Below are 12456 nucleotides of genomic sequence, written 5' to 3' on the forward strand. Positions count from 1 at the left end.
GGGTGGCAAGAATGGGATATGCGGCCTTTCCCTTATAGGATCCTGGCTCCAGTCTGGCCCCACGCTGGGGGCAGTAGGTACTAAGGTCTTGCTTTCACTGCAGTTAATTCAGGTGTTGCGCCAATCTCAAATCCTGTCCACACGCACAACCCCCTCACTCGAGTACCGCGGTGCTATTAACTCAAATTGGCTGCGGGGGGGAGGGGGCAGGCTACAGCTCAATATAGCGCTGCTCCCTGCAGCCTGCGTGTTCTCCCGTGTGGTTGCTCTCCCTCGAGCCTGGCTAGCTAGAGAGGCATCTGCGCAAGGGTAGGTAACTGGAGTGAACTCCACCCTTCGCCGTGAGTCACGGCTGCAGGTCGCCCCCGTGTGCTGGCTGCCTAGCGGCTTGCATGAAGAATTTGTTGGGACTCAGTCCAGCTCCTGCTGGGTCAGTATGTCCGCAGCATGCCGACCCACCACAGCATTAGGCAGAGAGAGCTGGCCAGGACCGAATGGGCCGTGGATTCGGAGCTCCCTTCTCACCCCACGGTCAGCCGGTCCCGCCTGGGTAGGAGAGGCCTGGGAAGCTTGCAGAGCCAGTGCTATTGTTGTACCTCTTCCATGCGCAGAAAGCAACTTTGGCCTGCAGGGCTCTCAATCCAGCCCCCTCCCCCATCACAGAACTGCCTGGAATAGCAAGAGTACCCCAAAAAAAAAAATTAAAAAAAAAAGAGAAAGTAACTGTCCATTGTCTCTCTCATTCGTTCCTCGCTGCTTCATGTTCTCTTCTTCCATCAGCCCCATTGCAGCCTGGTAAGCTCTGACGCTGACCTCCTGTGCTGTGCGTGTGGTTTGCATGAGCGCATCTCTCTGTTGTTCGTCATGTTCTGTGGAAACCAAACCATCCCCTCTCCCTGCCCGTCCCTCCAGGGTTAGCAGACCCGCGGGTTACACGGTGTAGCGCCCTCCCTGGGACTCTGGCTCTCTCTGCTGGAGGCCGCTTTTGGCAGTGGGGAGAAGCATTCTTCAGCTCCTGTCCTGGCCCTGCGGGAACCAGCGATCGCTTGCCCTGAGAGCTGCTCTGACTACTGCTGGGGCTTGCTATGTCCTTAGAGGGAGGCGTCTTGTAAGTGGAAGGATAAGTCTTGTTCCTCCATGACTGTGTCTGTCTCATTCCCTTCAGGTTAAGCAGCCTGTCTTCACTGGGCGATTCGGCTCCAGGACGCAGGTCTCCCGGGCACCGCCGCCAGCCGTCTGACTGCACTGAAACTCCAGGTAGCTTTTCCTTCTTTCCTCCCCACTCTGAGTTGCTATGACAGCAGGCTCGGGGCTGTACCATCTGGCTGTCTTGGCTACGTCTCTGGCCCCCCCATTGCCTCCCAACACCTCCCAGTTGTGATGGTCTTGATCCCCCCCGGGAGGTGGGCAGGGCTTGTCCGCCCTCTGGGCGCACAAGGAGCTCTGAGGCCCACAGACGGGAAGTCACTTGCCCAAGGCTGCAGCAGCAGAGCAGAGAACAGAACCCAGGTCACCCACGTCCCAGGCGAGCACCCTGACCATGGGACCGTCAGGCACACAGGTAAAGCTGGCTGGAAGATCATGATGCAGATGGCCGGAGGCTTTGGCATGCGTGTCTCTGTGCAGCGTGAAGCCCCTGTTATCAGACTCAGAGATTATAAGTCCAGAAGGAACATCGAGTCGGGCCTCTTGCAGCACCTAGGCTAGACAGTTTCACCTGGTGATTCCTGGACTGGACCCGTAACGGCTGATTGAGCCAGAGGGCATCATTTTCTAGAAAGAGACATTGGATCCTGAGTAAGCTTTGGAGTTGGGGCAGGGCAGGCTGGGAATGACATTGGGGGGTAGGGGTGTCCTCATGAGCCATCAGCTGTTCTGGTCTTTGTGGGTTTGAATGGCTCACCTGCCCTTTACCGCCATGGGGGGGAGACATGGGGGATAAAATGATCTTTTCCAGGTCTGCGATAATTACTCCTCCCATCTAGGCCTTCATATGGGGCTACTTACACCTTTCGTCTAGGGTAGAATTGGGAAATGAGAGTTGGGACCCCAGGAATCTATTAATATCTCTGCCACTGATTGCCTGCCAAGTTGCTGCCCTCCCTGTGCCTCCGTTTCCCAATCTGTAAAATGGGGATAATGACACTCCCCTCCCTTGTGAAGCACTTTGAGATCTGTGGATGGAAAGTGCGAGGTTAGAGCTAGCGGGATGATGACGATGGTTCTGTTTACGATTCCAGTTGCCCAACCAGTGAAAACAGAAGAGTGGCCTTGTGGCTAGGTGTGGACATGGAAAGCGTGTTGCAGCACCCTCCCTGCTTTGAAATGTGCCACCCCAGTTCCCACTGGAGGGGCAGTCCCCCTCCTGCACTGTGAGTTGCAGTCTAGCCCTCACTCCTGCTGCATCAGGTTGGTCCCTGTACCCTAAAAAGGGGAGAGGAAAATCCTTAGAACAGAGCCATGCATACGAGAGCAGCGGTGACATGGGGCCAGGCCCTTGCCCTGAAATGCTTCTGCAGTGCTGGAGCAAAGCTTGCAGGCCGTGATCCTCGATTAGCCCCCGGGCCACAGTGCTTGGGGTATAACTGCAGAGCATGCACCGAGTGCAAGAATCGGCCAATGCAAAAGCGCGAGGTGATGCAGGGCTGTCTGGTGCCAACGCCAGGTGCTGATCTTGGAGAGGGAATGGCTGTCTGCCTAGAGCAGTGGTTCTCAACCAGCAGTACGCATACCCCTGGGGGTACGCAGAGGTCTTCCAGGGGTACATCAACTCATCTAGATATTTGCCTAGTTTTACAAGGGGCTACATAAAAAGCCCTAGCGAAGTCAGTACCAACTAAAATTTCATACAGACAATGACTTGTTTAGATGGCTCTATGTGCTGTGCGCTGAAAGGTAAGCACAATATTTATATTCCAATTGATTTATCTTATAATTAGATGGTAAAAATGAGAAAGTCCGCAATTTGTCAGTACTAGTGAGCTGTGACACTTCTGGTTTTTTATGTCTGGTTTTTTAAGCAAGTCATTTTAAAGTGAGGTGAAACTTGGGGGTACTCAGGACAAATCAGACTCTTGAAAAGGGGGACAGTCGTCTGGAAAGGTTGAGAGCCGCTGGCCTAGAGGAAGGATCACTTGGTGGCTAAGGCACTGGGCTGGGACGTGGGACTTTTCAATCGGCATTCTCTTTCTGTGCGACTCCAGGTGAGTCACTCAAGCGGCCTCCGTTTCCCTGATCTATAAAATGGCTCTGATGCGTTCCTCTCTAATGGGGTATTTGGAGGCTAAAAGCTCGGGAGGCGTTTGGATCCTATGGCAGTTTGGGGGAGGGGATATAATAATCTACCATTGATGAGTGAGGCCTCAAAAGGCTGGATTAATTGAAGGGAACAAAAAGGAGTGTGGTAAAGGGGGTAGAATTTGGGAACAGCAGGTTGTTTAATACAGGAACCAAAAGAAAGTGTAGCCAGATGAACTGACCATTCTGTTTGTGGGAAACCTGTTGTCTGAGTCTGTTACCTTAAGGTCCCTGTACACCATGCTGGCAGTATAAAGGACCTCAAAACGAGTGCAGATGAGTTACACCCACTTTACGTTTCCTTTACGCTGCCAGAGCACTGTAAAAGTGAGAATGAGACTAGGGGCCCAGACAGTCTCACGGCTGTGGCCGTGGGGGGATGATGAATATGGCAGACAGAAATTCCTGTTTGTGGGCTCAGTTGCAACAGTATTTATCTGCCCTATGAGATTAGGTAAATAGGTCCAGTCCTGCTTCCATATTGAACCCCATGGGTGTGGGATGGAGCCCACAGAACCGCAGAAAGTGAGTTTATTCACATGCTTCACGTTGGTGTGTTTCCCACTTCGAGACTGCATGTTTGTAAGTTACTTCCTTCTTCTCCAAAGACCACTGTGAGTACAGATGATAGGAACTGATTTGATTTGCACACACGCCCACACCCGCCCATGCGCACACACACGAGCCCCTGACTTTGTGGCATCTCTGTCACTTGTGCAAAACTGGGTCCAATTTCTTACTCCCTCCCCACACCTTTGTGTCATTAGTTGCATTTGTGCAAAATCAGGCCTGATGTTTCCCCTGCCCCGACTTCATGTTGTCACTTATACCTGTGCAAAGTGAGTGTCTAACAGGATCACTGGTGTAATGTGAGTGGAGAATCCGGAGTCTTTTGTACACTCGCATGGCACAGGTGGAAACACGGTGGAAAGGAGACTCAGGCCCTGTTCATTTTTCTGAACCGGACCTCAGACACTCAAGAATGATGTCAGCATTACATGCACTGCAATGAACAACAGAAGCTGCATCACTTGATGATCACTAACAACATCTGCATTCCTAACAGCGACAATGAGCATAATTGCATCTCTGGCTTTCAGGGTGGTGGAAAGGAACCATAGAAGCTAGAGATAGAAAAGATCCATTAGGTCCTGTCTAGGCTATCTATCCAGGTGTCGTATATAGCAGCAGCCAGCATGGTATCTAGGGACTGAAAGGCAGCTGGTACCAGGGTATACCATCCCTGGATAAAACATCACTGCAGCCTTAAAAGGGAATGGAGCCACTGAAATCTAGAACCCATGAGTCCTGGTGCATAGAGCTTTGCTTTATTACCCATCCTACTCCCCTCTCCTGGGCTCTCTGTGTGGTAGGAACATCTCTGCTTGTGATCTCCAGCATCGTGTTCAAAAATGTGTTCTCAAGCCCCGCCCAAATTATGAGTTTGACATTAAAAGTCATGGGATTTTGTTAACAAATAATTAATTTCAGGGGAGTGGGGTTTTGTTTGTTTGCATTCTGTTTTCTGGGCCTTAGTCTTCCCCTGGCCTCGGGGAACGAACAGTAGCCATGGGCCGTCTGGAATTGGAGCCACAACTAGCCTAGAGCCTGGATTTAAACTCCGGCCTCTCATGCCTCATTTGTTTTTTCCCCCCACCCCGCTGAAGGTTTGGTCCAACGCTGTGTCATCATCCAGCAGGATCAGCATGGCTTTGGCTTCACTGTCAGCGGGGACCGGATCGTCCTGGTGCAGTCTGTCCGGCCAGGTGAGCAGCTACCCTGTGCCCCCCTCTTGGGGGCCGCGGATATTTGTGTATGAATGGGACTCCCCTAGTTCACTTGGCCCCCAGCTCCTCTCTGGCCCCAGGGAACAGGGGGATCCTTCTTTGCAAAGCCTGTTGGATCAAGAGAGAGAGCAGTTCTGGAGGATGAAGAAGAATTAAGCTGTGTGAGAGCATGGTTGGGATGGTGGTGGGGGATTGGGGTATGTATGTGTCTAGATGGGAGTCTTGATTCTGACCAGCTTGGGCACCCAGAGGTGGGAATTAACCCAAAAGCGGCTCCCGAGAGCAACAGCCAAGTTCCCATGTTGTGCCGTCTCTGCTCTCCGGACAGCGGCAGGTTACATAATCGCAGCTGGTTGCTGACTATGGGCGCAGGGAATTCCCCTTCTAGCCCTCAGCAAACACACATTCAGCAACTTTTGCTCTGCGCTTTGTGGTGCAGAGGTGCTTTAGCTTTTTGCTGTCTGATGGTTTTGAGGGGAGGCAGGGCTAGAAGCAACGATTTCAATAGACAGCGAGCTGCTCTTATTACAAACTGATGCCTCCCCCTCCCCCCCACTAAAAAATAGACTAACACTCAGACCAGGAAAAATTCAGATAGATAAAGGAGGAAAAGTCCTACAGATTTAAAGGGACACAGATAAAAATCAAACCCCTTATCCTGCAATGGGATCTGCATGGAGAGACCCGCTGCATCGACTCCAGTGACTTCAACAGGACTTTGGATGGGCATAGATTCCATTTGCATGAATCCTATGACAAGTCCCAAATATTTTAATAAAGGACAGCCAGTGTGCCTGATTCCCCACTGCCCTGTTACTTCTGCAGTCACTTACACTAGTGCAAAGTGAGTCGGGTTCTCTAGTGCCCTGTCCTGGGCAGTCACGCCCGCTTTGTGCTGGGGTAAAGGACCATCCTGGGTGCAGTGCTGCAAAGAGACATGCCCCTCCGTTCTGACTTGCGTTGCCTTTAATGAGAGATCATTAAAGCTGAAAGAATCTTTAATTTACTTTCCTTCTTTGCCTTTTTTTTATTTGCTAGTCTTGCCGTTTGGAATTGAACCTCATGGAAACATTTCCTCTTCGCTTTAGCAACAGAGAATTTTTCAGTGTATTTAAACTTTTAACAGTTGCATTAAAGAAGGGGGGATTGGCAGGGGAAGAGCTTAAATAATAAAGCTACTTTTACCGATGCTTAGGCCCCAATCCTGCAATTGGATTTGTGTGGACAGATCCCCTTGCCTAGACAGAAGCCCTAAAGGAGAACAAACACATGGCAGATGGTAGTCACGTTGCTTAATGCACTACTGGAAGACACTTGGATATTAGTGATGAGGTCGATATAAGAACCTACATGGAATAGAATAAAACAGAGCTCCACACAGGAGGAGGGAAAACCTAGATTTTGGACCCTAACGTCTACTTATGCTGTTGCAGGGAATGTGTTGAATCCCCTGGCGCCTTGTGGTGCGAGCACTGTGGATGTTTTCATGTTGCTGGGGCTGCACATTGTTATTTACTGTAACTCCCTTCCTCTGCCTGTTGCATTACAGGAGGAGCGGCCATGAAGGCCGGGGTGCAAGAGGGTGACCGGATCGTCAAGGTGAGCAGCAAACCCCAAGCCGAGGCTTCCCGGGGGTGTTCCCTAGTGCTTCGCTCTGTGGGCCAGCGCTGGGGCTGCGGGTCTGAGGCTGTCTGTCTCCTCTTGCAGGTGAACGGCACAATGGTGACAAACAGCTCCCATCTCGAGGTGGTGAAGCTCATCAAATGTGAGTAGGTAGAAGGGGTGAATGGGGCCTTTTCCCGCTAGGTCGCTGGTTATAGGCCAGCCCCGGTCTCTAGTGGCGGAGAGTTTTGGGATGGCGTATTGTGGAAAGGGTTAGGGGGCCCTGAGGCTAAGAGCAGAGCGGAGAGACCAAATGAGCAGGCTCACTGAGCTCTCTTCTCCGCCGGAGAGGCAGGGGATTCTCCAGGATGGGGCTGAGGTGCTCTGGTGTGGGGAAGCTTGCTGTCACCGCTGTGCCTGTTCCATGCACAAACTGGGGCGTCTGGTCTCCCGGGTGGAAAACGCCAACAATCCCATGTTTAAAAAGTGCTTGATGTAAAATGTGCTGATTGGCGAGCCTCGCTGACCAACGGCGTTGGGAAGGGGAGTCATTTGCGAGCTGGAGCAGTCAATAGAGCGGTGGGCGCAGCCAGATCTCTGCGGCTTCCCATTATGGTTATTGCAGGAGGAGCTGTTTTGGAGAACGTCACTTCCCATCCCTTTCCTGAAGGGACTTCCAAGAACAGTTTAACCCTTCCCTTGCCGATTTGGTCATCCCCACCCTGCGTTACAGTGCTCTCTATTTATCCATCTGTCTGCATCAGGGTTTTATATGGCTGCCCGTCACCATAGCGGCTGGGCAAATAGCCAGTAGTGAAGTCTCCAGTGGACTTCATGGGGTGTCTGGCTCTTCTCCTGTGGAGAGGTAAACGCTTTGACTAGGGTGGGGTTTTGGTTGTGTTGGCTGGTTTGTTTCAGGGTTTGTAGGTACGGGGTGGGGGGGGCAAGGTGGTGTCATCCTCGCTATGGAAGAGGAAGGTTTTTCGGCATCCCCTAAAGGCGGTCTGACTCTGGATTTGCTCCGTCTCCTCTGGACGTCCATTTCATAGCAAAGTCTCCTCCCCCGGGAATGCTTTGACCCTTGGTCTCGTGCCCATTGTCTTGCGTTTTGTGATCTGCATCGTTGTCGCCATGGGTCACAGATTGAAGTTCAGTCTTCGAACGTCGCTGGGGCTTGACCAGTTGCTTTTGACGATTAGGACCGAAGCCTTAAACTGGCATCGGGAACAGACTGAGATGTGTTCACGGTGGCCTAAGCCGGGGGAAGGTGGGCAGCTGCATTCTGCACCAGCTGGAGCGTGGCCGTTGTCTTCAGATACAGATAACAGTACTCCACCTGGGAGGTGATGGATGCATGGGTCCTTGTCTGGGAGAGTGGGAGGAGATTCCTAGCAAGCTGGAGGAGGTGGAAGGTGTTTTAGACCCTGGTACTCTCTGGGCTTGGTGAGGACTCAAACCAGGACCCTGAGTCTTCACACCACCTTGCTGATGGGGGCCTGTACACCTGGGCAGCCTTGGGCTCTGTGCCTCAGTTTCCCCGTGTGTGAAATGGCGATAATGATACTGACCCCCTTTGTACAGCTCTTTGAGGTGTATGGATGAAGAGCACAAGATAAAAACTAGGGATTAGTATGTGCCTTGGCTGCCTCCTGGGTACGCTTTACGAATGCTCCTAAGGCTGGTGGTGTACTGTCCTCCTGCCCTGTATAGGGTGCAGTGGGCTAGCGTCTGTGACCTGAATTAACCCTAATGCTGAGGGTAGGAGGGAAAATCACCCACCGTTTTAATCTAAGGGTTGGTCTACACTGAACACCTGTGTCTCGCAGAGGTGTGAAAAATCCACCCCCGAGAGACGTAGCTCCGTCAGCCTAACCCCCGGTGTGGACAGCACTAGGTTGATGGAAGAATTCTTCCAGCCACCTCGCTACTGCCTCTCGGAGAGGGGGATTACCTACGCCGAGGGGAGAAGCCCTCTCGTCACTGTCGTGAGTGTACAGCAGTGCAACTGTTGCATTTTCAGTGCAGACGTACCCTTAAGATCAGCTTCGGTTGCAGCTCCATCTGTTTCAGACTCCTGCGTTGTGGATTTGGGGTTGGGGTGGGGGGAGGCAATGATCAGGTGTCTTCTAGATGCCGTGATCCCCCCATTTTAAATCCTCATCCACTGGCTAGTTATAAAGTGGGTCTCTCTCTCCACCCATGCTCCTTTTCTTCTCCAGCCGGTGCCTACGTTGCGCTGACCCTCCTGGGGTCTCCTCCTCCCTCAGTGGTGCTCTCCAGTCCTCAGCAAGACGTGAGCATATCGGGGGCGCCTGGGATTGCACCCCTGTGCCCCCCGCCACCTTCCCCGCCACCGCTGCCTCCACCACAGCGCATCACAGGACCCAAACCGTTGCAGGTAACCGGATGGAGCGGCGCTCCTGTGGGTGGTTTGTCCTGGATCTCCTGGGGGGATGGGAAAGCGGGGTCCTCAGTCTGCTGCGTCTCTCCAGCGCTGCTCCACTCGAGGGGGCTTGGGGGGGGGGAAAGATGGGGAGATGAAAGCAAAGCTCTGTCCGTCCCCTCACTCTGCCCACGTCTGTTCCAAATCGCAGGACCCAGAAGTTCAAAAGCATGCGACTCAGATCCTCCGCAACATGCTGAGACAGGAGGAGGCAGAGTTACAGGTACGGTGCATTGGCTGTCTCCTTCCTATGGTGAGCCACACTGGAGCAGACCTTCGCCCTGTCTAGTATGCTGCTAGGCCTCTTTGCTTATCCTGGAGCGGACTATTGCTCCTTCCAGTCCAATCTTTCATGTCGGATCAAACCAGTGGGCCGTCTCCTCTGATATCTTGCCTGTAGCAGAGAAGACAATTGTTCCAACTAATCTCCTGGTTCTCCTTCCTGCCGTGCGGCTCAGACCTCCGTTCCATGTAATCCAGGCTCCTGCCTCCGTCCATGGCGTGACTGGTGTTTCCAAGGAAGAGGAACCTTCCCCGCCCCACAGTAAAGTGTGAGGCCAATTGTACAATCTTTGGGGGACGAGAGGTGTATTTTCTTCCTCGTCCCCCTGGCCACCAGCTGATGCCCTGTAGCAGCAGGTGCGGTTACACCGAAGCTACACCAGGGTATTGATCAGAGCCATCCCTCCCTCCCCCGCCTTATTTTGTTTTGTAGCCCCCGCTCCGTGCTCTGCACCCCATGCCGGTTCCCCTCAGTGTGGCTGGCTGTAACCTCATCCCCCTTCTTGTCTCCCTGCTCAGCGGTTCTGCGAGGTGTACAGCCGGAACCCCGCCACCACGCTGGAGGAACAGATCGAGGGGGCGCGCAGAAGGGTCAGCCAGTTGCAGCTCAAGATCCGACAGGAAACAAGCAGCTCGGTGGTATGCAAGAGGAATCCTTACTTCCTGGTTCTAAATGTCATGTGACTCCCCCCCTCTCCTCCCTGACACTCCCCCCTCCTCAGAAGTTGGTGCCAGGGGAAGCCTGAACTGGGTTTAGTCCCGTGGTGGAGATGGACAAGCTGAGGCGTGCCCTCCTGCAGTGTGAAATCTCCCAGAATGCACTGCCCCTGGGGGCTGAGCCGTGAACTGTGGGGGTAGGTACCTAGAGGGTGAAATGGGTTAGGTGAAGGCTTGAAACCAGTTCAGCAGGGCTAGTGAGGAAGTGCGGCGCTGTGTGTGCATGAACTGGTTGAACACCCCCGCACACACCCCCCCGCGTGACCTATTCTGGGGTACCCTTCCCAGCTCTGCCACAGACTCTGTGTGACAGCTTCATAGCCCTGGAGGTGCTGAGAGCCCCTCTTGAAATTCAAGGCAGCTGGTCTGCCCCCTTGATAGACCAGACTCTTGGCCCTTTCCGTGCCTTAGTTTCCCCACCTGTAAAGCAGGGCTAACAACACTGACCCCTCCGTATCCTTCAATTGTAGGATTTGGGGCGGCCGTGCTGCAACTCCGGCTCAGCCAGTCTCCAGGGGACAGAAGGTGAGTCGTGCTGTTGTTGACATGCAGCTGTGCATACCTGCTGCTACCATCCGTCCGCCCTCGCAACAGACGATTGGTCTGGGCGACTTCAGCTTGCAGCTCCTTGTCTCCGGACGCTGTAGCTATCCCAGGCATTTGACAAGCTTTGCTTGCACTGGGTGCGATGAGGGCTTCGGCTCGGCTGTGATAGCATCTCTCCGGCGCAGATGGGAAGCTACGAGCATTGTAACTGTCCCCGTTCAGGAGTTCCTCGCATTGGGAAATTACCCAGAAGTCTTTGTTCCCAACAGTCACACTGCTGCGTGCTATAGGAGAGGGACTCCCGGACTCCCAGAATGCACCGGTGCAGGGCCACTTTAGTTCTGCCCAACCGCATTGCTGTATGGGATGTGTTGTAAAGAGACACGAGTGTTTGCAGCCAGCATCCCTGTGACGGCCACCTGGCTCGGTGTAGATAAACGCTGCACATATCCCTGTTCTCCTCCGCCCCAGGGTTATCCCTCTGCTAGTGTCCACTGGAGAGCCGGGCGGGAAGGTTTCCTCAAAACGTGTTTTCACCGGAAAATGTAAACTTGTTGAAACCGTAACAGTTCGTGGGAAAGGGTTGGTTTCAGCCAATTTCCTGGTTTTGGGGGGTGGGAGATGGGATTCAAAACGAAAGGTTCCATTTTCCACTTTGAAACAACGTTTTTGTTTTGAAATTTCAGTTAATTTGTCGTAAAATCATTTTTTTAAAAGGTTGAAATCGAAATGAGATGTTTCAGAATTATTGGAAGAAAAGGTGTCGACTGACCCGCGCTGAATTTTATTTTATTTTGATATTTGCGGAAATGTTAGAGATTTCAACTTTTGGGCCCAATTTGGAATGGGGAAATTTATTTTTTTAATTGCAAATTTTTGTGGGATAGAAAAACCATCTCCTGCCTCGCTCTAGTCCGCTGCTCTTTGCCTTTTCACACTCTACACATCCCGTGTGGCTCCCCCTCTTTCTCCTCCTTTGCTGCCCAGCGTTGCTTTCCCATCTTGTGCCCAGCAGAGCTCCGGTCTCGAAGCCTGTAGGACTAGTCACATTTGCATGTGGCTTTCTGCTTTCCTTTGCCTCTGGCCCTTGTCCGGGATTCTAACGAGTTGTAACCCCCGGTAAAGACCAGAGCTTCTCTTCCCTTATCAGAGGCCAAAATTGGGGTTGCATGAACCTGCCTTAAGCATTCTCAGTCTGATTCTCTTGCGGGATCTCAGCCAGCCCACAGATCTACCCCTTCTGTCATCAGAGGAGAGGAGATGGCAAAGGGAATGTGGGGAGGTGGGTCCACAGGTCTAGACTGAGGACTGCTCTGCCCCCTCTCCCATCGCTCAGTGTCTCCTTTGCCATTGATCCTCTTGTGGGGTTTAATTTGGCCTCCATCTGCGTGTCTCCTCCGTTCCCAGGTCGCCTCTCTCTGGACTCTCAGGACGGCGACAGTGGTTTGGATTCGGGCACCGAGCGGTTCCCTTCGGTGAGCGAGGTGAGGGCTGCACAGAAGGGCATCAGGGAGGTGCTGCTCACTGTTCCCGAGCCAAGGGCCAGGTCCATTTTGCGTGTAGAGCAGAGAGTCGACCTCTGTGCTTTGTTGGAAAAGTAGCTTCTGTCCCCCAAACCTCCAGCACTCACTAAGTGCAGGGGGTTGGAAAAATCAGACATCATTTAAAATCAGTCTAATCGACTCTGGGAATCCCAGACCCCAAATCAGGATCCTGGTGTTATTGCAAGGGGGGTCCCTGCAGGCAGAGTGAAGGTTTCGTACCTTAGCATGTTGGATATCT

General features: G+C 52.8%; 1 protein-coding gene across 12 annotated transcripts in view; it reads left to right on the forward strand.

The window, feature by feature from the left end:
• Nucleotides 1-12456, forward strand: part of ARHGEF11 (Rho guanine nucleotide exchange factor 11) — an 85752-nt gene that overhangs the window by 40666 nt on the left and 32630 nt on the right. For 6 of the 12 annotated variants that reach the window (XM_073323598.1, XM_073323608.1, XM_073323603.1 and 3 more), the window contains exons 1-9: nt 1366-1561; nt 4965-5063; nt 6634-6683; nt 6792-6849; nt 8906-9084; nt 9281-9352; nt 9931-10050; nt 10599-10653; nt 12082-12158. In XM_073323598.1, coding sequence (XP_073179699.1) covers nt 1381-1561; nt 4965-5063; nt 6634-6683; nt 6792-6849; nt 8906-9084; nt 9281-9352; nt 9931-10050; nt 10599-10653; nt 12082-12158 — 891 coding nt within the window. In that variant the 5' untranslated portion in view covers nt 1366-1380. Of the gene's footprint in view, nt 1-780; nt 796-1165; nt 1258-1365; nt 1562-4964; nt 5064-6633; nt 6684-6791; nt 6850-8905; nt 9085-9280; nt 9353-9930; nt 10051-10598; nt 10654-12081; nt 12159-12456 lie in introns of those variants that run through there. The other 6 variants (XM_073323600.1, XM_073323609.1, XM_073323610.1 and 3 more) reach the window with 3 other exon arrangements.

The sequence above is a fragment of the Lepidochelys kempii genome, chromosome 24 (assembly GCF_965140265.1).
Source record: "Lepidochelys kempii isolate rLepKem1 chromosome 24, rLepKem1.hap2, whole genome shotgun sequence".
Classification (NCBI taxonomy): Eukaryota; Metazoa; Chordata; order Testudines; family Cheloniidae; genus Lepidochelys; species Lepidochelys kempii.